We start from the raw sequence: 21,751 nt of genomic DNA on the forward strand, positions 1-21,751 counted from the left end.
AATGAGTTTCCCTACAGTTCTGCATAGTAGCTCCAGTTCCGCATTTCACTGCGTGCTATGTGTCCTCCTCAAAAGCTCTGTCCTGAGAAAAGTGAGCTCTCGTGGGGTTCAGATTTGCGGGAAAGAGGCTACAGAATGTGGAAAACCAACGATTGGAGGGACCATGGATGAGTCTTGAATGGGGAGCAGGGGCAGAAGGTGGTAGGGTCAGGATTCGAGAAAGTGGGCAAGAGCCTTAAAGAAAAACAGAAGGAGTCAAAACACAAAAAAACATTTTACATCAAACTTAAAGAATGTTTCCCATCAATAGATCTGATAGAGAATCTGAGAATTCTCCAAGCCCAGCCTTTCCAGGTGTGGTTTAGGAAGCAGGCGGTGCCAGGCTGCCATGAGCCAGGGTTCTGGTCTCCCAACTGAGGAGAACTGCCCAGAACGGCATAGACCAGGGCTCCCCTCTGAGCTGGCAGGTGCTGGCCCTCACCGAGCTGAAGGGAGGCATCTCCTCCTTTCTCTGGGCCTCCTGCCTCCGATCTCTGGCCCTGACGTAGACCATTCAACCTTCCTGGGACACATTTGCCTTGTTGCCTGACCACGTCCTCCCCTTCGTCACAATTCCCGTTCTCCGCACACCGTTCCCTGACCCAGCCTCCAGGCTCGGCTTGTCTGACCATAAGCAGGACAAGGACAATCGGCAAACATCTGTTGTGTGAGAGCTTCTGTCTTATTCAGAAAGGACAATGGCTGTGAACTGAAAATCCAAACCAGCCAGCGGAGGTTCAAACACATGATCATTTTACTATTACTGATGGCTAATAAAGGCAGAAGATCACAGCACAAATAAATTACCTGGATTTGTGCCCGGGCTATAGGCCTTCAGGTTAGAAGAAATTCTAAATAATAAATCTGCTCAGTTTACTTTAGATCGTTTAGGAGTCAAGGTAGATACATATGTGTCATATATATAATATAATTATAACCACATACTTTTCTATTATGTCTCTTTCCCTGGCTTGGGGCTCTTTCCCAACACCCCCTGGCATCTGAGTGGGAGTTCTCTCAGGAATGAGGCCATACCATCGCCAACATCCGTGTCCCCTCAGCGTCCTTCAGACACTCGAGTAGTCATATTGGTGGCTCTATTAACTCTATTTTCCTATTTTCTGAATTTTTGATGCTCTGGCATCTGAGGCCTTGCTGACTGGGGAGAGAACGTCCGTCCCAGGGTTAGCTAATTCCTGGAGATAGAAAACAACTCACCCGGAAGTGCACCTTTCATATGTAACCAGCCATTCCAAAGCCTACACCCTCAACCACCTTCTTTCCCAGCTCCTTACAGTCTGGGCCAATATTACCTGGCCTTAGGTATCCCAGGGCCAGGCAATGAGAGACAGTCTCTATGTCCCGAAGCCTGATGGAATTATTCAAACTAGCCAATCCTAAACCTGGCTGGCCTGCTTACCCTGCCTCCCCCATTCCTTCCTGCAAAAGCCACAATGTAAGCTCTTGCCCATGCTTTCCCCTCACGCTCTCTGCCTCCTGACAGCCCGTGGCCTCCTTCCCTTACCCATGTGATTCTGCAAGGTGTGATGGGCCTCTGCCTCTATGAACCTGTGAGTATAAAAACTGATTCCTTCCCAACAGTCCTTTCCACCTCTGCAGGTCTCACAAACCCTGGTACGTTTTAGAACAGTGGGATGGAAGTGCCTGAAGTCGACGAGGGCCTTGCTCCAGGCAGCAATGAGGCTGCTCACAGACCACCACCAAGGGAAGAATATGGAACTCACTGCAAGTCTGGGGGGCTTCCAGAACCTTGAGGACACGGGGGCTGCTCTGGAGCTAGCCCACGTCACAGGAAGAGCACTCTCTCCATGGGGCCCTCACCCCAGGGGAAAGAACATTCCAGGTGGATGTGCGTCCAGAGGCCAAAGGAAGGAAGGAGCTGGGCAGTACTTACCTTTTCAAGGAGCGCATTCTGCCAGAGTCGGAACATCATCATGTACGTCCTATCCCGGGCCCCAAATGAAGTGAAAAAGTGCTAGATGGGAAGAGAAAACAGCAAGAAGTATCACAATAGTACGGTAAGACTCACAATAGAACAGAGGGAGACAGGGTGCTTCATCCTTTTAAGAAAAGCTACCGATTTTATCCCCAAATACTATGGACTCAGTTATCCGTGACCATGACACCAAGGTACTCTAGTGACGGGGATCAAGTCCCCAGTGGCGCTAAGTCCTTTGGTATTCACCCCTGCTTTCCGCAGTGCTTCTCCCTCTGGTTGGAGATTTTCATCTCCTTTTAAAACAACTTCCTTCATCCACCAACTGGACCTGGGTTAAGTGGTAAGCTGTGAACCAGGCTTTGGGAAGGAGAAGACAAACCCACTAACCCACTCACCCTCTCTCTCATTCCCTAATTCAACAAATATTTGAATGTAGTACGTGCTGGGTACCATTTTACATATTTGGGGTACGAGGGCAATCAAAACAGAGACTCCTGCGCTTACTGTGCTTACATGTTAGCGGGGACCCTTTATAACAGGCGGAAGGAAATGATGGGGAACCAGATGTTACTGAACACGATCCAGGGGCTTTACAAATGCTGCTGCTTTGTGTAAACCACATGTGAGTCTTGGAAAATATACGTAACTGCTAACGCCTAATAAAGAGAAACGGGCTGGTGGGATCAGGGGACTTCTGTCATCACAAGGCTGATTCAGGCCAGAAACAGAATTCAAACCAAAGACTATCTGACCCCAAATCTCATGGTTGTTGCCACTGAACTGCCCAAGTCCAAGGGCTCTGCAGACTTGTGTTCAGCTCAGGCCTAGTCCACCCCTAGCCCTGAAGCTCTTAGTCTCCAGGAATTGGTTAAAGGTCAAAGATCCCTGGGTTTCCTCGGCCCTAAATGTTACCTACCACCTTTCCCCCATGCTGACACGGGCAATCCACTTCCTACCGGACTCTGCCGATACATAATAACAACTTACATTTGCACAGAGCTTTGCAACTTAGTGTTTTCAAATCCGTGATGTCATTTCAAGCCTCTGTCATAGGACCGACTGGCTCGATGTCACACATGAGAAAACTTACGTGGAGAGAGGTGACATACCACACCCACAGTTACAGGACTCAAATTCAAGTGCTCGGGCTCCAAGTCCAATGGATAGACCTTCCGTCCTCACCCCTGCTCAGACTCCACACACCCTGATCCAATGGAGGTGGTCCCTGCGATCTGCATCCCCTTACCGTCCCCCACCCCCATCCTCCTGGCCTCCATATTCATGCAGCTGAAGAACAGGAATACAAAAGGGGTGGGGCCTGGGGATTGGGGCGGTGGGGAGTAGAAGGTCCAAGATTAGATTCCACTTACCTTTTCTGAGTCAGTGCAAACTTGAATGGCATTGGGAATGAGGCGAGCTGTCTTTTCTTTAGTCATGGAGCAGATGTCTTTCAAACGGACAGTTAGCTGGTACCCCCAACAGGGACGGAGAATGGATAATAAGCAAGAAGAGACATTCATTGAGTCGGCCACGAGTTTACGTGGCACCAGAGAGAGGAAATCACATCTCCGTCTCCTTATTTCCAAACCTGGAAGGGACCCCGTTAGAGATCATCTGGTTTAGCTCCCTATTTCACAGAGGCCACACAGCGAGGTGGTGGCTGAGCCTCGCCCAGAGCCCCACGGTGCCTCAGCTGCTGGTCCAGGGAGCCTTCCTTCTCACGTCTACACGGTCTGATCAATGTGCACAGACCCCATCACTGCTTGGCATTTAAAGAAACACAGGACAGTGACAGGGTAAAAGTCACCAGCTTATCTCTTCCTGTTTTATTTTATAAGATGAGGAGGCAGAGGAAGAACAAAGGGCTAGCCTCATGAGACACAGCCAACTAGGTGGAGAACCCAGATAACGTACAACCTGGACCTGAGTACCAAGGCCAGGGCCCCTTTGACTCAACTATTCTACCTTCTGCAGTGACTCCTGCCAAATATTTACCTGCATCTGCCAAGAGCAAATGCTCTCATGCTCTCTTCCACACCAAAGAGGGAGGGAGGAGAAGACACTGCAGAGGAGATCTCTCCCTCAAGACTCAGGCATGTGCTTTTATGAATTATGCAAAGGTGTGGGCAGAGCAGGAAGTCAACGAAAGGGGGAGAGTGAGGGCAGCTTGCTCAGTGCTAGCCCAGGGACCAAGCCCCAGGTCTTTACCAGAGTTTCCCAGCGGAAGATGTTGCTGTAGAAGCATATCCAATTTTCAGAGAGGTAGAGTCGGCCCTGAAGAAGAATGTCTCTTTGGAGTGCACAGGAGTAATCTGTGGTAGGATGGGGGACAGAGGAGCTCAGAGACAGGAAACATCTTCAGCAAACCACTACAAATGAGGCACGCTATCCCTCCCACCAGCACTGTGGGAGCTCCACTGCCTACTACTCACTAGGTGGGTGAGACACTTGAACTAGTGGCCAAGGGAGTCCCTAGCAGCCCATGTGACGTGAAATACGCCGCTGCTACCTGAAGGCAGAGGGACGGATGAGGTGGCGGAAGGAGCGAGAAAGTCAGAGGGAGAAAAGACCATTAAAGGCAACTAACACCCCTCCCCCATCCAAGTTACCCCAACCCTTCACTGCTGGGCCATCTGCAGAGGTTAAGAGTGGCAGTGAGTCATTCCAGGTTGGGCTCTCTGTCGAGGCCGCCACACACACGTTGCTCAGCCCTGAGCCTCAACCACGGGGCTCAGTGCTCTGGACATCCTCTCTCCCTGCTCCCAGACAGATGTTCTCACTTGGGTTGGCTCTTTGGTGGGTAACCTCAAGACAGAAGCAGCCTGGGTGCTGCCTTTGGGACACTCAGACTTCCTTCCTGCTCCCACCCCCTGCTCCCAGGTCCCCCAGCTCACCAACAATGAGGCGCTCCGTGTCTGGAAGTTGCTTAAAGAGCTTTCTGAAGTCTTCATTTCTCTGCTTGTAAGTTGGGCTTAACACCTGTGTGACAATGACCGAGGTTAGCAGGATGTTCCCAGGTTCTGTGGGGATGGGGAGGAAGACGCAGGAGGAGCACCTGCTTGCATGTTTAAAAGGCAAAGATGAGGCTCTGTTATCCCACAGACCCTAAGCGGCTCGGTGAGGCAAAGGGGGCTTTGGTATGTATGGAAAAACGCCAGGGAGAGAGTCGGACACTCCAAAAGGGTTTGTATTCAGTGTCCATCAATGAGAAAATGTCAAACATACTAAGCAGGGTCCACGTTAGATCCCAAGAAGAGAAAGGAAGGAGGGACACCTCCAGGGAGCTTCCTGGGACCCACCACAAGAGCTACTGTTGCCCTGTCTTCTGCCAGCAGGAAGTACCACCTTGACAGCAAAACGGGGGCCCAAGAGGGCTCCCCCAGGGCCCCTGCAGGACCCAGAATATGATGCTACTCAGAGCATCCCTCGGAAGCAGTGGTCATCGTGACTAACACAGGAAGTACTGGGCTGTGGATGAAACTGACGACTAGAAAAGAAAAATCATAAGAATAATCATAAGACTACTACGATGTGACTTGTCAATTATATCTCAGTGAAACTGGGCGGGCGGGGGGAGAGAACTGTACTTTACCAAGACTAGATTTAAAAAAAAAAAAACACCATAAAACTAGTACTAGAATAAGCACAGAAGTAGAGAATTTAAAAGCATGTCTGGTAACTGGAGGCACCCAACCTTGATTCCCTCCCCATCCTTTATAAGACTATTTAACCCAACCCTTCCATTGGCAATGAGGAAAGGAAGGCCAGAGAGGAGACCCCAGCCCGAGTCCCCAAGTGGTCAGTGGCAGATTTCTGCACCCCTGGTCCTCTGCTCACCTCTCCCCACCACCTGTGCTACCAGATGACCCTGTGCCCACTTAGGTTTTTGGGTGCAGACCTATAGCCATAAACTGCCTTCACAAATCCTCCTTGGAAATTCCATCAGTCAGTTGAATAGACAGGAAACCTCATCTTTCCAAGCTTACAATCTTAAAATTTAAAAAAAAAAAAAAAGGAGGAAGAGGAAGGAGGAGAGGAGGAGTAGCCTGTGGATGAAAGACACCCAAGCCTGATACATGAAGACAAGAGCACAATCCAGGAAGAGCCATGCATCACGACAGAGAAACATCTGTACCCATATTGGCGCGTCCATGACCGGCCTACTTAGGCCAGGAGCGCACCAGATTGTCCTGGTGATGGTGACAGATAGGTCTTGGCCATTTACACTTTCCACCCACTCCCCTGGGGACCCACTGGCGTACGGCTGCAGTGGCGCCGAGATGCGCTTCAGACGGTTGATTTTTGGCTTTTTGCAAAGCTAAGTGGCCCTCGAGCAAGCTCGGGCTGTGGCCTAACCGAGTTCAGGGCATGCGCTTTGACTAGCTGAGCTAAGTGGCCCGATGGTGTTTGTGCTAGAAGAAATGGGAGTTTTTCAGGAAGTTGGAGGAGAGAGAATGGCATGACTTCAGTTTGCGGGAAGATTTCCAGGAGAGAGAGAGAGAAGACAGTGCTTTCAACTACTCTGTCTATAGTTAACTTGAATTTTAAACTTCTGTTTTGGCTTGTTTATAAAATGATCTATACTTGCAGTAGTCAATGCCCTGCTACCTTCCCCCAAGCCATGCTATGCTGTAGAACCCCAAACTTTAACAATCACCTGCCATATGTTTGAACCAAGTATCAGGGACATTGGGAGAAGCCAACCTATCCTCTGACTTCTATGGCTAGAAAAGACCTATCTAGAGAAGCCAACCTGGAGAAGTTGGCATAGAAGTCAGAGGATAGGCTAAGTGGCCCGATGGTGGCCAGTGCTTTCAACTACCCTGTCTATAGTTAATTTGAATGATCTATATCATTCAAGAGAAGCCAACCTATCCTCTGACTTCTATGGCTAGAAAAGACCTCCGAATACCACACTCCTCTGGCCCACAGGTTGATTCCAAACTGATAACTGAGATAACCAATCTAACTGGCCCCCTGGCCTTGCAGAACAGAGCCCACACACTGAAAACCCTTGCTTGCCCACCTGATCATCAAGAAGTTCCTAATCATGTCTAACTGACCTCCTAGAGCTACAGTTGAGTGAACGTGAAATGAGTCATTACCACACACCAAGCACTGTCATTAGCCCTTCACATACATCATTTCACTGGACCACAGATTTTTTATTTTCCCATTTTATACACCAGGAAGTTGAGGCACAGAGAGGTTAAGCAACTTGTCCAAAGTATGTGGTTACTAAGTGGGAGAGGAGAGCATGAACCGAGGCAGTCTGACCCACAGTCCCTGGTCTGAGTCACTGCTCTATGATGGTGGCTCAGGGTCTTGGTCCCAAGAGGGAAACAGGGATGCCCTGGCAGAGCACACTCTCTGGGGGATGAGATGTCCACCTACTCGGGGGCCCCACTAGTCTTTCATGCCCACAAGTGGGGTTTTTTTTCTTCCCCCAGGAGGGTAGTAATAAAGCTTCAGTTTTTTCAAGATGAAAAAGTTCTGGAAATTGGGTGCAGAACAGTGTGAATGCACTTAATGCTACTGAACTGAGAAATGCTTAGAAATACTTAAGATGGTAAGTTTTAGGTTCTTTACCACAATTAAATTTCTTTAAAAAAAAAAAAAGTATTGGGCGCCTGGGTGGCTCAGTCGTTAAGCGTCTGCCTTCGGCTCAGGTCATGATCCCAGGGTCCTGGGATCGAGCCCCACATCGGGCTCCCTGCTCGGCGGGAAGCCTGCTTCTCCCTCTGCCACTCCCCCTGCTTGTGTTCCTTCTCTCGCTGTGTCTCTCTCTGTTAAAAAATAAATAAAAATCTTTAAAAAAAAAAAAAGTATCAATCAGGTGAGTCTTCATATTTACCACTTTCCACTATCAGCCCGAGGACCAGCCTAGCAGATGGCCCCAAGCCCCCTTCAGGTGTAACCAGGCATCAGGCATCCAATTCTCTGAAGCCTGGAAGTCCTCCTATTTCCTATTTCTCATGTGCTTTCCACATTGCTGCCTCGCCCCTGCCTCTTTCGCCTCCACCGGGAACTGAGACATTGACAGAGGTGGAGGTACATGGCATCTGGCAATCATCTCCAAACCAAACCCCCGGCAAATGGAGGGAGCCGCTCCCCTCCTCTCCTCTGAACAAAGCTGTAGCCCTGGGGAGAGGGAGGGCAACTCCCAGCCCTGACCTCTGAACTCAGCCAGCTCTACAAAAACTTGCTTGGGTTCAGGGACTCCTTAACCCAATCTTGCAAATAAATGCCCTTATTCTCCCAGGCTGCCAACGTGGATGCCTCTGCCTCCCAGACTCTAAAGCAGAGATTCATCAGGTCGACCTGCCACCATATATCCTTTTGATTCAAGAGCCCACGACCCTCTGCCTCCCACCCCCATGCTCTCAAAGCAATCTCCTCCAAAAGTGAGGCGTGGCTCACCTACTTTAATTTAAAATGGTCAGAGAATTTTGGTTCAAGGATGGTCAGATGGGGGGCCCTCAGGCAGCAGGGCCGAGTGGGGAATTACAGGGGTACGGCAGAATGGTCACAGGGGCCCAGAGATTTTGGGATGCACACTCACGGCTGGGATCTCCTCAGATTCATGCCAGCAGCAGAGTTCTGCACCAGCAGGTGTATCCGGAAACTTCTTCAGGTACCACTGCAAAGGCTGGCTGTCCTGCTCCAGCAGGAGGCTCCGGAGGACCCCAGGCTCAGTCAAAGATTCCATCGCTACCCACGGCTCCACCTCCCAGTGGAGCCTGGCTCCTGGAGCTCTGGTTCCCGACTGTCCCCTCAGGATGAAAACAGTCAGTCTCGTCTGGGCTGAACGCAGACAGGCAACCTCCGGCTTCTCGGCAGAGGGTCTATGTGACCCTGACTGGCCTCCTTTTCTATCCCAGAGCTCTGTTCCCAGCACGAAACCTCACAAGTGGGAGGGTATGGTCAGCATGCTTCTTGGGACAGGCTGGCCGGCCAGTCTCCCATGGCCAGGTTTTGCTTCGTCCCACTTTGGCTCCCACAAGGTGGGCTGGTCTTTGGACGGAGGGTGACCCAGAGGGGATGCAGTGAAGCCCCGTGTTCTGGTTCAGTGTGGCCAGCCACTCCAAGAGGCCAGCTGAGGCCAGAAGATGTGGGTGCACGGGGGGCCGGCTGGAGGGCTGGGGATAGCAGGCCCCTGGTGGACAAACTGCGCAGGAAGAGGACGACCCCACAGCCAGGTCCAGAGGTGCACCCCGCTGGTTACTCACACACGGCTCACAGTTCGTCGGAAACTCCGGGGAGAGAATGAGCTCCCAGCTTCCCAGCTCCGTCTGGCCCGTCCCATAAGGCAGCCCGTTCACCATGCAATCTCTCTGCTGGGCGGGCGCTGGTCCCTATGACTCACAGCCCTCTCCCAGGCAGAGCGGCCACCCCTAGCTGTGGCAACAAGACCTGCTCTCACCCCCACCCCTACACACACCCCTTTCCTTCCCCAGACTGTGCTCTCCTTAGCTGACCAGCAAACAACTTCTTTGTTAGAGTCGCCCGTGGCAGGAGGGAGGCCGGGTGGGTGGGTGGGCGGGCGGGCGGGCAGGCCCAGAGCCCTACACATGCCTCAAGTTACAGGATCTGGGTGCTGGTACTGGCCAACACCCTCCAGTAACCCCCCGGCCTAGCCTGGCCTCCCCAGCAGATGTTTCCTGCAATGGAAAGTAGCTGGCCAGGGCTGCCAGGGCGGGAGGGGTGGGGGAGGTGCCAGGGGCACGGCTGCTGTGATGAAATCTGAAACTGGAGACGCTGATGGCCAGGGACTTCTGGAGCATACTCCCGTCATTGACCCACCGGTCCACCAACCTCCCTGTGTGTACCACCAGCAGGAGATTTGGAAGTCGGACTCCTCTCATGGCGGATGTACTGGTGGGGAGAAGTTGGGCAGATCGCCTGGACAAGTTGAGGTCACCAGCTCCGGGGACCCTGCCCTGCCTCCAGCACTAGCAGGAGGGGGATGAAGGCCAAGGGGATTCCCAGGCAGCTCCTCAGACCTTGAGGGCCAAGAAGCAATGCTAAGAGCAAAGAATTTGGCCCCTGGGGTCAAAAGGAAACAGCTGAACCTAGGGAAGCTGAGGAATGGGAGCCAGGCCAATGGGGCCAGGAAGGGCTCCAGACACAGCATCGGGACTGGGAAGACGTGGGTCCCCAGGAATAGTCAGACCTTTGAAACAAATGGGGCACCTGCCTCGCCCTCCATAGCTATGCCTCACCATGTGGTGAGGGTCCCAAGCCCGCATGTGATGGATGATGAATGGGGCCTCTGGCCTAGGGGTCTCTGAGGTTTGAGCCAGCAGGACTCAAACATGAGCATACTTTAAAAGGACCCAATGAATGCATTAAAAATGGAGATTCTTGGGGCACTTGGGTGGCTCAGGCGGTGGAATCATCAGACTCTTGCTTTTGGCTCAGGTCGTGATCTCAGGGTCGCAAGACGGAGACCCATGTCGGGCTCCGCACTCAGCGGGGAGTCTGTTTGAGGTTCTCTCTCTCTCTCTCCCTCTGCCCCTCCCGTCCTCCCTCTAAAAAATAAATAATGCTTTAAAAATGGAGATTCTTGACTCCCAAACCAAAGATTCTGTTTCCAAGGAACCCAGAGTCTCCTGGTTAAACGGTGTTAGAGAAAGTAGACAGTCTAAATCCGTCCCCAAACTCCTCTCTCTCTCTCAATGTCTGCACACTGGACACAGCCCCAAGGCCTCCACCGTCACCTATGTAGCGTGGTACCTCCATCAGACTATCATCTTCCCAGGAGGGATCTACGCCTCAAACAGCTCTATCTTCTACAGCAGAGCATGATCTGCTGCTCAGAAACTCTTGACCAAATGAACACATTCCTTATACACCTCTAAAATTGTTCCTGTTCACACTGCAACTGACGTGTGTGTAGCCAGCCAGATCCCCATCTCTATATGCACGGCTTCTCGGTGCCCGATCCCTGCCAACACTCCAAACCATATATCCGAGGTTCTCTCTGCTCTGCAGAGCGCAGCCCTATCCTTTGCAGTGTGGTAGGGGAACCTGGCAGTTCCATTTTCCAGGGTGACCAGAATGCCTCTCTCCTAGGCCATACCAGACCCCAAGATCTAGGCAGTATACAGACCCACGAAAGCTGAATGCTTATAGTAATTCCCCGGGAACATTTACATATTGCTACGGCCAAACAAGGAGATGACGGCTACAGTCGGGTGAGGTGGGGGCCAGGATACACCTGGAGAGATAACCCCAGGGAGACAAGTCTCGGTGCTCAGCCTTTGTCTCCTACACCTCCCACGATGGAATGGGCTGGGCTGGGCTGGGCAGGGCAGAGTGACAGGCAGCTTCGGGCCTGAGGAGAGGGAACTGACCCTGAGCTAAACATTAACTCGATGGCAAACACTGAGAGCTGGGACCAAGTGGTACCCCCTCCCTGGGTACAGCACGGGGAGGGGTGGGGTGGAGGAACCCAGGAGAAAACCAGATGGAATTTGGCGGAGTACTGGCTTCACCTGGGAAGAAATCAATTAAGACCCTCCAAGCAAATCCTGGCCCTCCAACCACATCCAGGTAGGGAGCAGCCAGGTGTAGGAAACGGGGAAGAGGGGGAGGGCAATGAGCGAAGTAAGGAGAGAGATGCAGGTGGGATAGTGTCATGCAGAAAGGCAAAGAGGAGAGTGGGATTGAGAGGGGATCTCATCAGGAGTGTGGGGAACATTCTGGAGAAGGTGAAGGATGGGGGGCCGGGGGAGCTGAAGTCAGGAAGACTCTTCCAGGACAACGGGTAAGTGAGAGCGGGGAGATGGGCAGAGCTATCAGAAGCACAGGCAGCCTCCCTGGAAAGAACAGGCTGCCAAGGCTGTAGGCAGCAAGTCTTGTCTCCGAACCTCCACTTTCTATATCGTCCCCCTAATGTCCCAGTCTCATGCCCACAAAGCTTTGTTCTCTTGCTCTCCATCTCATGCCTGCCAGACCTGCTTGGTCATCCCACAGGATTGGCACGATCCCTTCCTCCCCATCAAAAAAAGCCAGCATCCCCATCCCGGGGCATCAAGGAGGAGCTTGGGCGCTAAGTCTCTCCCAGCCACCAGGGCCTAGGCTCCTAACCTCTGACCTCAGACAAGCTGCTTCTCTGGGTCGCCGGGACGACTGACCCCCCAGGAAGGGGTGAAGCAGATGAGGACAGTTACCTGTGCCCACATAAGGTGAGGCACCAAGCAGAAGACCGGTGACTGCTTCATCCCAGATGCAAACTTACTGCACCCAACAGGGGCCATCTTTGGGGGACAGAATATACCCCTCCCACCCCCAATTTTGCCCTTGGCTCCCTACTGTAACTATAGCCCTGTTTCTGCTTATTCCACCATTTCATGTCTACTAGGGCTGCGCCTCCCAAGCTGGGGGCCTTGATGAATAAAGCTGGGATCATCAAGTAAGTTGGGGGAGGGGGAGCAAGGGTAAGGGGGCGTAGATTGGGCCTGGGAAGGCCTTAAGGCATTTGTAGACTGCACTGCCTTCAAACCCCACTCTTGACCTGCATATCACATCCCTGGCTAGAGACCAGAAGCTCTCATGCCTCAGCCCCTCCAGGTGTCCCTGGAGTCTAGCCACTTCCCTCCACGGGCTGCACTTTTCAGGCCAAAGTGGTCTGCCATCATGATGACATCTCCTCCCTGGTTGGATAGGTGAAAGTAAAAAGTGGAACAATGAGATACCACCTCACACCCGTCAGAACAGCTAAAATTAACAAGTCAGGAAATGACAGATGTTGGCGAGGATTCGGAGAAAGCGGAACCCTCTTGCACTGTTGGTGGGAACGCAAACTGGTGCAGCCACTCTGGAAAACAGTATGGAGGTTCCTCAAAAAGTTAAAAATAGAGCTACACTATGACCCAGAAACTGCACCACTGGGTATTTATCCAAAGGATACAAACATAGTGATTTGAAGGGGCACCTGCACCCCAATGTTTATAGCAGCAACGTCCACAATAGCCAAACTACAGAAAGAGCCCAAATGTCCATCGACAGATGAACGGATAAAGAAGATGTGGTAGCTATATGCAATGCTTTGCAACGAAGTGGATGGAACTAGAGGGTATTATGCTAAGTGAAATAAGTCAATCAGAGAAAGACAAATGCCGTATGATTTCACTCATATGTGGACTTTAAGAAAAAAGCAGAAGAACATAGGGGAAGGGAAGGAAAACTAAAATAAGACAAAATCAGAGAGGGAGGCAAACCATAAGAGACTCTTAACTCTAGGAAACAAACAGGGTTGCTGGAGGGGAGGTCGGTAGGGGGATGGGGTAACTGGGTGATGGACATTAAGGAGGGCACGTGATGGAATGAGCACTGGGTGTGATATGCAACTGATGAATCAATGAACTCTACCTCTGAAACTAATAATACACTGTATGTTAAATAAATGGAATTTAAATAAAAAATTTAAAAATAAGTAAATGAATATATATCACAAACACCATATTTAAAAGTAGACTAGTGGAATCTTGCCCCAGGAAATTACAGAAGTCTGTTCATTATCACTATGTTTTGTGTTATTCTGGCAAGAAAAATAAATACAAATATCAGACCAAAAAAAAAAAAAAAACCCAAAAGTAAAATGTGGAAGAGAGGCAGGTAAAGGAGGGGCCTGGGGAGCGGGCGGGGAGGGGCTGGGTGGGCTTCCCTCCCATCAGACCCAAGCTACTCCAACAACCTGAGATGTTCTCTCAGTAGTCAGCAGCTCCGTGAGGACGCCCGGGCTGGAACCTGACCAGGGCCTGTGTGACGGTCCCTAGAGCTGGGATGACAAAGCCTTTGCCCATCCACATAAGGATGTTCCAGCCCAGCTGGAGGACTACCCCGAGTGTCAAAGAGGGCCATCAGCAGCACTGAGGAGGGGAGACAGGGCAACACAGAGGAAAGGTACGTCCTTCTGGAAAACCATGGATGTATTATTGGCGGGCAATGCTGGGGAGCCAGGTGGGGGGTTTGGACGGAAGTTTCCCGATGGGGCCTCTGCACGCAAGAGCACAGACACATATATGATGCACAGCAGGGCGGTGTCCAGCCACTGAGGGGTACAGCGCTGGGCGCATGGGGGCACCCCACGCCCATGGGCATCGATTCATGTGGCTCTGGGGAAACACCCAGGTGGTAGCTTCCTGACTGGGGCAGGTCAACGGTGCCTAGGGGAAGGGCCACGCTCAGGCCCACGCCACGGATAAGCCCGCGGGGACCATCCGAGTGGGCAGAGATGGGGGTGACGCCTGTTGTGTGGAATGGCAGCCCCTTGCTTCCTCCAGACAACCAGAAGCTGGCAAGCCCAGAGCCAGGGCTTCATCTCGGCCTCAGGAGGAGAGCAGGGTTTTCACGGGAGGACGAGGCAGGGGTTACCTGAAGCCAGCCTTTCTAGGGCTCTACCCGCTACACCAGCTGCTGATTTCCCTCCCGATGTGAAAACACATGAAGACAAAGTGCAAAGAGAAACTAGACCCAGCCCCTGAGACCTACAGCTCAGGCCGGCTGGAGGTCCCCTGTCACCTCTGGCCTCCCAGGTCTCCCTACCTTTTCCCTGTCCCTCCTCCACATCACTCCATTCTGCAACTTGTCCCTGCCTGCGTCAGGCCTCCATAGAGGAAGCGGAGCAGGACCCGGGCAGATGGAAGGCAGACAAGGAGCCACATCTGCCTGGCAACGCGGAAACAAAGCCGAGGAAAAGGGAGCCACAAGAAGACATTTCTGGATGGGCCCCCTGGTGTCTGGCTCCAGAGTGAGAGCATGCGTCCCGGGAGGGGGGCAGTCAGGGGGGGCGCGAAACACTGCTCAGCAGAGTCCCTTGCGCACTAGGCCTCTGTGAGTTAATGATTTGTGCCGAGTGGAGAGTCCGTCACATTTCTGCAATTCATTCGGGCTGCGGGGGTAGGAGGCTGGAGGAGACACTGACCATCTGTGAGTCCCAGGAAGGCCTGGGAGCTGACTACGTGGAGGCCCATTATATAAGGCGATGTGCAGTCAGGGAGGGTCTCCAGGTCTCCAGCTGCAGGGCATCGGGCAGGAAGTGGGGCTCCGGTCACTCCCAGCTCCTCTGCCATCTTATCTGTCGCCGGGACCCCTGAGTTGGCTGGCATCCATTGCTATCCCTCACTCTGTGATGTGTGGGGCGGAGAGAGGCCCTGAGGTGACGGAATGGGGAAGCCAGGGAGGGGAAGGAGAACCTGCTGGCTGGTGGCAGAGAGGGAGAGCCAGCCAGAGAATGGAAATCAGAGAAAGGAGAGGAGGAGGAACCAGAGACGAAAGGGTAGGGAAGGAGTCAAATAAGGGGAACTGAGCTGGAACAGAAGAGCCTGATTGAAAGAAAGAGAGCGAGCAAGAGAAGAGAGGCTGGGCGGGGGGTGGGATTTGGATGTCCAAATTTGGATGTTACAATGGTCTGACATGTCTGCAGCCACCTGTTTCCTGTTCCCTCTGGGGGCACTCATTTTGTAATACCGCTGAGAGCGGTGGAGGTTTTGTCAGGCGAGGGATGCTGGAGGCCCCACATGGCTCCCAGGAAAGCGGCCCCCACTCTCCTCCCTCACAGAAGCAGCTTCTGTCGCCTCCAGGATGTGAGCTCTAAGCAGCGCGGGGGCTGAAGACCACGGTGGGTCCAAGGGGAAGGGCTGGGGAATGAGGGGGTGTCATCTGGCTTCTCCCCGACCCAGGCCACCTCAGCCCACAGTTCGTCTCCGTCAGCGTGGCCCTCCAACCTCCCCCTCGTGTGTACCAGGCTAGGTGGGCAGAGCTCCCCAGGGAGAGGCAGGCCCGCTGAGCAGCAAGAGGTCAGAAGCCCCGGGGCTGACTGGCATGTGCTTGGCTTTGGGGCATCCCTGAGCCGCGTGCGAAAGAAGATATCCCTCTACCTCACCCCGCACGAACACACGATTCGGACCCAAGTCCCTACATTAAATGCAAGCCTCCCCGCCCCACCCCAGTGTCCACGGCCTCTGTCACTCACAGCCACCTTCTCCCCCACTTTCCGCATGCCCACGAAACCTGCTGGAGTACAGCCCGGTGCCAGGGGAGGCAGAGGGGTGGTACCTGCATGATCAAGCAGACGCAAGTGTGGGGAAATGCAGGCTCGGGGCAGAACGATGGGGACCTGAGGCCAGGCCCTCCGCGGTGCAGTCCCAGAGGGCAGAGTACAATGTGGTGGGGGCTGGCTGAGACTTCGGTCAGCTGCCCTCCAGGGGAAAAGTTCAAAACGCTGCAGCCCAGTCTGTGTGATGGGGGTTGTGGTCTTGGACGGGACTGCTTAGTCCACAACACAATTTCTGGCTATGAAGCGGCTGGCTGAGCCACCACCACGGACGACCCCAGGCTACACCTTCACCACAGACCCAAGAGTAGTGGATGTCTTCTAGAAGGCACACGTCCCTTAGGGCAGTGCAGGTGGGTCTTGGGGCAGAAGTCAAATTCCATTACATGGGACGGCCTCTCTACTAACGGGGAAAAGTCTTCTGGCTGCATTGCCCCCAAAATGTGTCAGCTAAAGGAAGGAAACTTTGGTCCTAAGTTCAGGCCCCGGGGCTGACCCAGTCCCAGAATTCCATCTGGTCTTTGGATGCCTCCCCCAGCCAGTCCCCTTCACTGGGGCTGGAGGAGCCCTGTCCAGGAGTCTAGGGGAGGATAAGGAGGGCTGGCCCTCCTTGGTCTCCCTGAATCAACTCCTCCTTCACCAGCAGTCCTGTCCTGCTGCAGAGGATAACCAGTGAGTTTGAGGGCGGGGGCTGGCCAGGGGCCCCTCAACTGGCTCAAGCCCATGGGGCAGCCGAACTGCACTCGGTGCCTCTCCATTTCCCGACCATTCCCATCCCCCACCCGCTTCCCGTGTACCCAACAAGAAGAGAAACAGGGATACTTACATTATACCAACTCTGGCTTTTCTGAAAGGACAAAATAAGAGAAGGTACCATTAGTCAGGGAAGAGATGGTGGGAATGGCCGGGGTATGCCCGGCTCCTGAGGGAAGGTTACACAGACAGCAGAGGACGGGCAGGGAGGAGGAAACCCAATGCAGCTGAATGCTTCCCATGTGGCTGCTCAAGAGGGGTCCTCCTTTCTCAAGACGGCTCCAGAAAGGAGGCCCAGGGCAGGTCCATGCTGGAAGCCTCACCAAGGTCGGGACGGCAGGGAGCGGCAGCACCAGCCAAGAGCTCAGCTGGAAGGGAGTCAGAGCCCCATCACGAGGTTCTGATGGGGGGAAAGGATGCGCTGCAGGCATCCAAGACCCAGTCCCCAGATGGGCCCTGACCAGGAGCAAAGTGCAGATAGAGACCAACCCAGCCTTCTGCCCCAAGTCAGCCCCTCTGCAGAAGGCAAGAGGGGACCCTTGGGGTAAAGGAAGAAAAGGAGCTGCCTGGACACCTCCTCCAACTATGTTCTCGGGGAGCAGAGGAGTCCGTTTCCCCTCCTGCTCAACCACTGGCTGATGACTGAGGTGATAAAGGTAGGGGAGTACTGGGGGTTCTGCCCTGGGAGGAAGGTTGAAACACATCATCGCTAATGGTGCCTGCCTCCCAGCTTCGCAGTGCTGTAATTCTGTTACCAACAAAATCAAGACTCTGTGCCAGCTCCAGAATTCAGGTGCTCTCCATTCCTGGCCCTGGGCAAAGGTGACTCGTTTCCATGGCAACTGAGAGGGATGGCCGAAATTGTGCTTTGTCTACCTCCAATCTCTATGGCCAGGAGTCCTTTATGCACACCCCACTTGAAAGACAGACAGGCAGACAGGAACATGCATGCGTGCGCGTGTGCGCACACACACACACACAGTTGTCTGGGCCCCCTCCCTTGAGGTGCTGATCCAACAGTTTTAGATTGGAGATGGGGTATTTTCGATTTTAAGAAGCTTGCCAAAGGTATAACTGCAGCAAAGGATCACTGCATAGGGGAAACTGCCTGCATGTCAACAACTATACACGAGGTGTGGATTCTGGGCCAACTGGCAACCTTTATCCCCCCGCCTCGTCTAAGAAGCCCTGACTCATAAGGGAAAGAAAGGTCACAGTCTCAGAATGTCCACTGGGAGCGTGTCTGGCGGGGGTGGAGGGCGGGCGACAATCTCCCCCTTCGCCCGCTCTCCCACTCCATCAGAAGAACTCTCTAGATGCTCTCACAGTCATGTCCCAACAAAGGCTGTCACTATGGCCCATTTGCAAGCCACATACTCGAATCACGACCTGACCTTCTCCTCTGATCCAGAGGTCTCAGCAGGTAAAGGGGCCACATCTGAATACTTAAAACCAACTATTTCACTGTTGAGGAGCTACTGTCACATGGGAATCCTGCACCTGGATCCGAAAATTAGCCTGCAAACATTTGGCAAAGGCCTCCCGGACCCAGGGGAGAGCGGATGGGGCAGAGGCTGCGTCTGACCTGATCTGCATCTCGGGAGGTCTTCGCTCCTGGGGCCTGCCTCTGAGGTCACAGGGCGTGAGGCTGTGCAGACATTCCCTGAACCCCATCTCTCAGCAGTGCGGAGGAACCCCCTAGGCGCTGTCAGCCTCGACAGCTGCCCAGCTCCCAGCATTTTATCAACCCAAAGCCAGGCCCTCGGACACCTGCTTCATAGCTGAGAAAACGCTGTCACCTGTCCACCCCCCCGCCCCCAGCTCCTTACCCCACTGTCCTGGCCTTCACGGAAGACCCTAGGAGGGAAGGGGGCAACAGGAACGAACCCGGGTTGGGTATGGGGACCCAAGATCCTTTATGATTACTCCTATGCAGTATTCTCGCTCCTGCCTAAGGTACACAGAAGAGGTAGATTTTCTTTCTTCCTGTACTGCCACACAGATATGTGTCCCTTCTGAATCTGTTCAGAACAAAGGGCTTCAGAGTAACAAAGAGCCTTGGCCACGGAACCTGTGTCCCATCTCTGTGTGACACGTCTGTGTGTGATATTTGCTCTTTTGTAAAGGGAGGGGATAAGAATTTGTGTTCCCAAGTACTGAAATGTGAAATGTACCATCAAGAGCGAGGACTTCTGTCTTCTCCCTCAGCCTGAGACTCTACCCCAAGCAGCCATCTCTAGGCAGCTTCTTATCTGCCACCACTGGGGGTACCCCTGGGGAAAATGTTCCCCCATCCTGATCCACAGTAGCTCCTGAGAATACCCACTGTGGGTATGGGTCTCTGAACTCTGACCAGCCTCCTGGAGGCAAATTTCACCCTCGTAGTTTCACTCTCCCAGGGCTGAGTCCCCAGCTCATGGAGGCAGGGAAACCAGGTGGGGCTTACAGACCTCGGTGCAGGGAGAGCAGAGGCACGAGTTAGGCTGTCTGCCCTTGCAGGTTCCCCGAAATGCCCCTCCTTTGCAGAGAGAGCCAGAAGCATGGGGAAAACAGAACTAGGCGGTGGGGGTGAAGCCTTTTCCAAAAGGTTACGAATGGATTTGGCTAAAAAGGGGAGGAGGGAGTCAGGAAAAGGACTCAGAGACAGAGCTGCTGAGGACAGGGAGCTGAGTGGAGCACATTTCTATTACCCCCTAGAAGGGGTCTCAAGAACAAGCACTAAAGGAACACAAGGCCCCTGGAGACAGACCCACCTTCCCTAAAAACATCTTCCCAGTGCAAAGGCTCCTGGAGTTGGGAGGATGGGGGCTGGGGGTCCAGAGGAGGGGGAGAGAGGAGCTCTACTTAGAGGAAGTAGGAAATAAGAGAGACTTCTTACTTTGATCAGGTTAAGTCTGTCATACTGGAAAGAAAACCATAAAAATTAAGATTGAAAGACAAGGAAAAGGTCAAGGGGAAAGGAGCAGCAAAGCCAGTGAGCCGGGATGACATAGCCCACCCAGCCCAGGATTCAACTGGGCTACGGGGGCGAAGGGGAACCCCCGCAGGGGTGGCCCTTGAGCAGGAGCTCCTGGGAGCAGGCAGCGGCCACTGGCTCCCCCTAGTGGCCTCTAGCAGCACTACAGAGCAGAAGCTGGGTGATGGCACAAACTCAAGGGGTCTAGGGAAGAGGAAAGAAGCCTCGACGTCTTCCAGCTCTCTGCTCTGGGCAGGGCTGCACCCAGGAAGGGTCAGCTTCAGCGGTCTAGTTACAGATTCACAGGTGTGGGGCTAGGATCCCCTAGCCTGAGCCCTGCAAATTAACACGAGGAAATGGAGGCCCTGGGGAGGGAAGGCAGACGCTGCAGGACGCCTGGCTCCAGGGAGAAGGGGAAGCCCTCTCCAGCTTGCCTGGAAAACACAGGTGTCCTCCCCTGTGAGGTGGACGGGAGGCAGGGAGGGAGGTGGCGTGGCTGGGAAGAGACCACAACTCTGGCTACCAGATCCCTCACCGTGGATGTGTTTCGTCAACCTGAGACCAGAGTCCACCAGGGAGGGGGTATCCCCGCCTCCTCCCTGCAGCTCTCCAAACCAGGGGAGTCCCGGACTCTGTGTCTGCCTCCCCTGAGCTCTTCAAAGGGAAAATAAAACCCAGCCCCTCCCCCCTCCTCTCTTCCCTCCCCCATCAACTCCTTGTGAAAGAGGGACTACGGCTAACTCTGAATTCACGCTCAGCTCATGGTCCCTTCTTTATGCCTTATTTTGCCTCTCAGGGCCCCAGCCTGGCTCCGTGGACCAGCTCCCGGACACACGCCCCTGCCACCCCACTCAGAAAGGAGTTCCCCGGCCTCCGACCTGTAACAGCCCCCGCTACACATGCATTTCCAACAGTCAGGTTCGGTTTGTGGACAATCTAGGCATGCGCCTTCACTCCCTTCCTAGACTTGACGCTGCCTGGGGGCAGGAGCCTGGCCTTCACGCTCGTTTCCCAAAGAACACCCGCAGTTCAGCAGGAGATGTTTAAAAATTCTCATTAGCGAGTGCTCACCTCCACCCAGCACCTGGAGGCAGCACCGTAGGTGGGGACTGAGGGCCATCAGTAAGGTCTGCGTGCCCACTGAGTGCCTTGCTAGGCGTGGGGTAAGAGGGTAAGAAGCCTGCAGCTTCACCTTTGGATGGAAAAGTGTGCAAAGTCCGTGGGCAGAACCAGAGAGATGGAGCGACCCAATGAGTGTGTCAGGCAACACGTGTGCTCTCCCCAGCCAGAGGGGCGAGGGGCTGGCATGGGGCGCTGGCCCCACAGAGAAGTCCTTGCTCATGCCCGGTAGAGCTCCTCTTCCCCTCCCCACAGCGAGCAGCCACTGCTTCAATTCCTCAGAGGCAGCTTTTAGCCTGAAGGTCACAGACTCCAGGATTAGCCCTGAAGTCTCTTGTTCTTCCCTCAGGAAAGAGAACAGCTGTTCGCCCTCCTCCTCCTCCCCAAAACACTTACAGAGGCTCAAGACTATTATTAAGGCATTCCTCTGCTTTTTCTTCTCCTGGCGACATCCCACCTCCTTTCCCCCGTGGGGATTATTTCCTGAGCCCTGTTGTTCTAAAATACCTATTGCTCACACTGTACTCCCTCCAAGTTCTGCTCGGACCTCTGAAATCTCGGGGGGCGGGGGGTGGACTCTGCCACTGCCTCCCTGACCTGGTCGCATTGCTGCGGGGCCCGAGAGGGGCCACCATCCATGACCACCAACCGCTAGATGCTAGCACGGTGCCCTTCTGGGAGAAGAGTTCCGCTCTGATCACAATTCAGGGTCCGGAGAACACCACGGGCCCCCGGGCTGGGAAGTGGGTGGAAGCGGTAAGGGGTGCTCAGGCTGAGCAGTTGTCAGTGGGCAGGCAGAGGGAAGGAGGGTGCCAGGCGGAGCTCCTGAGGTCACTCTACCGCACCAGGGAACTCACCTACG

At 53.7% G+C, this 21,751-nt stretch overlaps 1 protein-coding gene across 6 annotated transcripts in view; it reads right to left on the reverse strand.

Moving 5' to 3' along the window:
• Positions 1 to 21,751, reverse strand: part of GRAMD1B (GRAM domain containing 1B) — a 205,749-nt gene that overhangs the window by 21,770 nt on the left and 162,228 nt on the right. For 5 of the 6 annotated variants that reach the window (XM_081799246.1, XM_081799245.1, XM_081799249.1 and 2 more), the window contains exons 3-7: positions 16,888 to 16,908; positions 4,894 to 4,978; positions 4,208 to 4,311; positions 3,370 to 3,465; positions 1,955 to 2,035 (exon numbers count right to left, since the gene is read on the reverse strand). In XM_081799246.1, coding sequence (XP_081655372.1) covers positions 1,955 to 2,035; positions 3,370 to 3,465; positions 4,208 to 4,311; positions 4,894 to 4,978; positions 16,888 to 16,908 — 387 coding nt within the window. Of the gene's footprint in view, positions 1 to 1,954; positions 2,036 to 3,369; positions 3,466 to 4,207; positions 4,312 to 4,893; positions 4,979 to 8,561; positions 9,439 to 16,887; positions 16,909 to 21,751 lie in introns of those variants that run through there. The other variant, XM_081799250.1, reaches the window with a different exon arrangement.

Source organism: Leptonychotes weddellii, chromosome 11 (genome assembly GCF_054177405.1).
Source record: "Leptonychotes weddellii isolate Sample4059 chromosome 11, ASM5417740v2, whole genome shotgun sequence".
In the NCBI taxonomy this organism is placed as follows: Eukaryota; Metazoa; Chordata; class Mammalia; order Carnivora; family Phocidae; genus Leptonychotes; species Leptonychotes weddellii.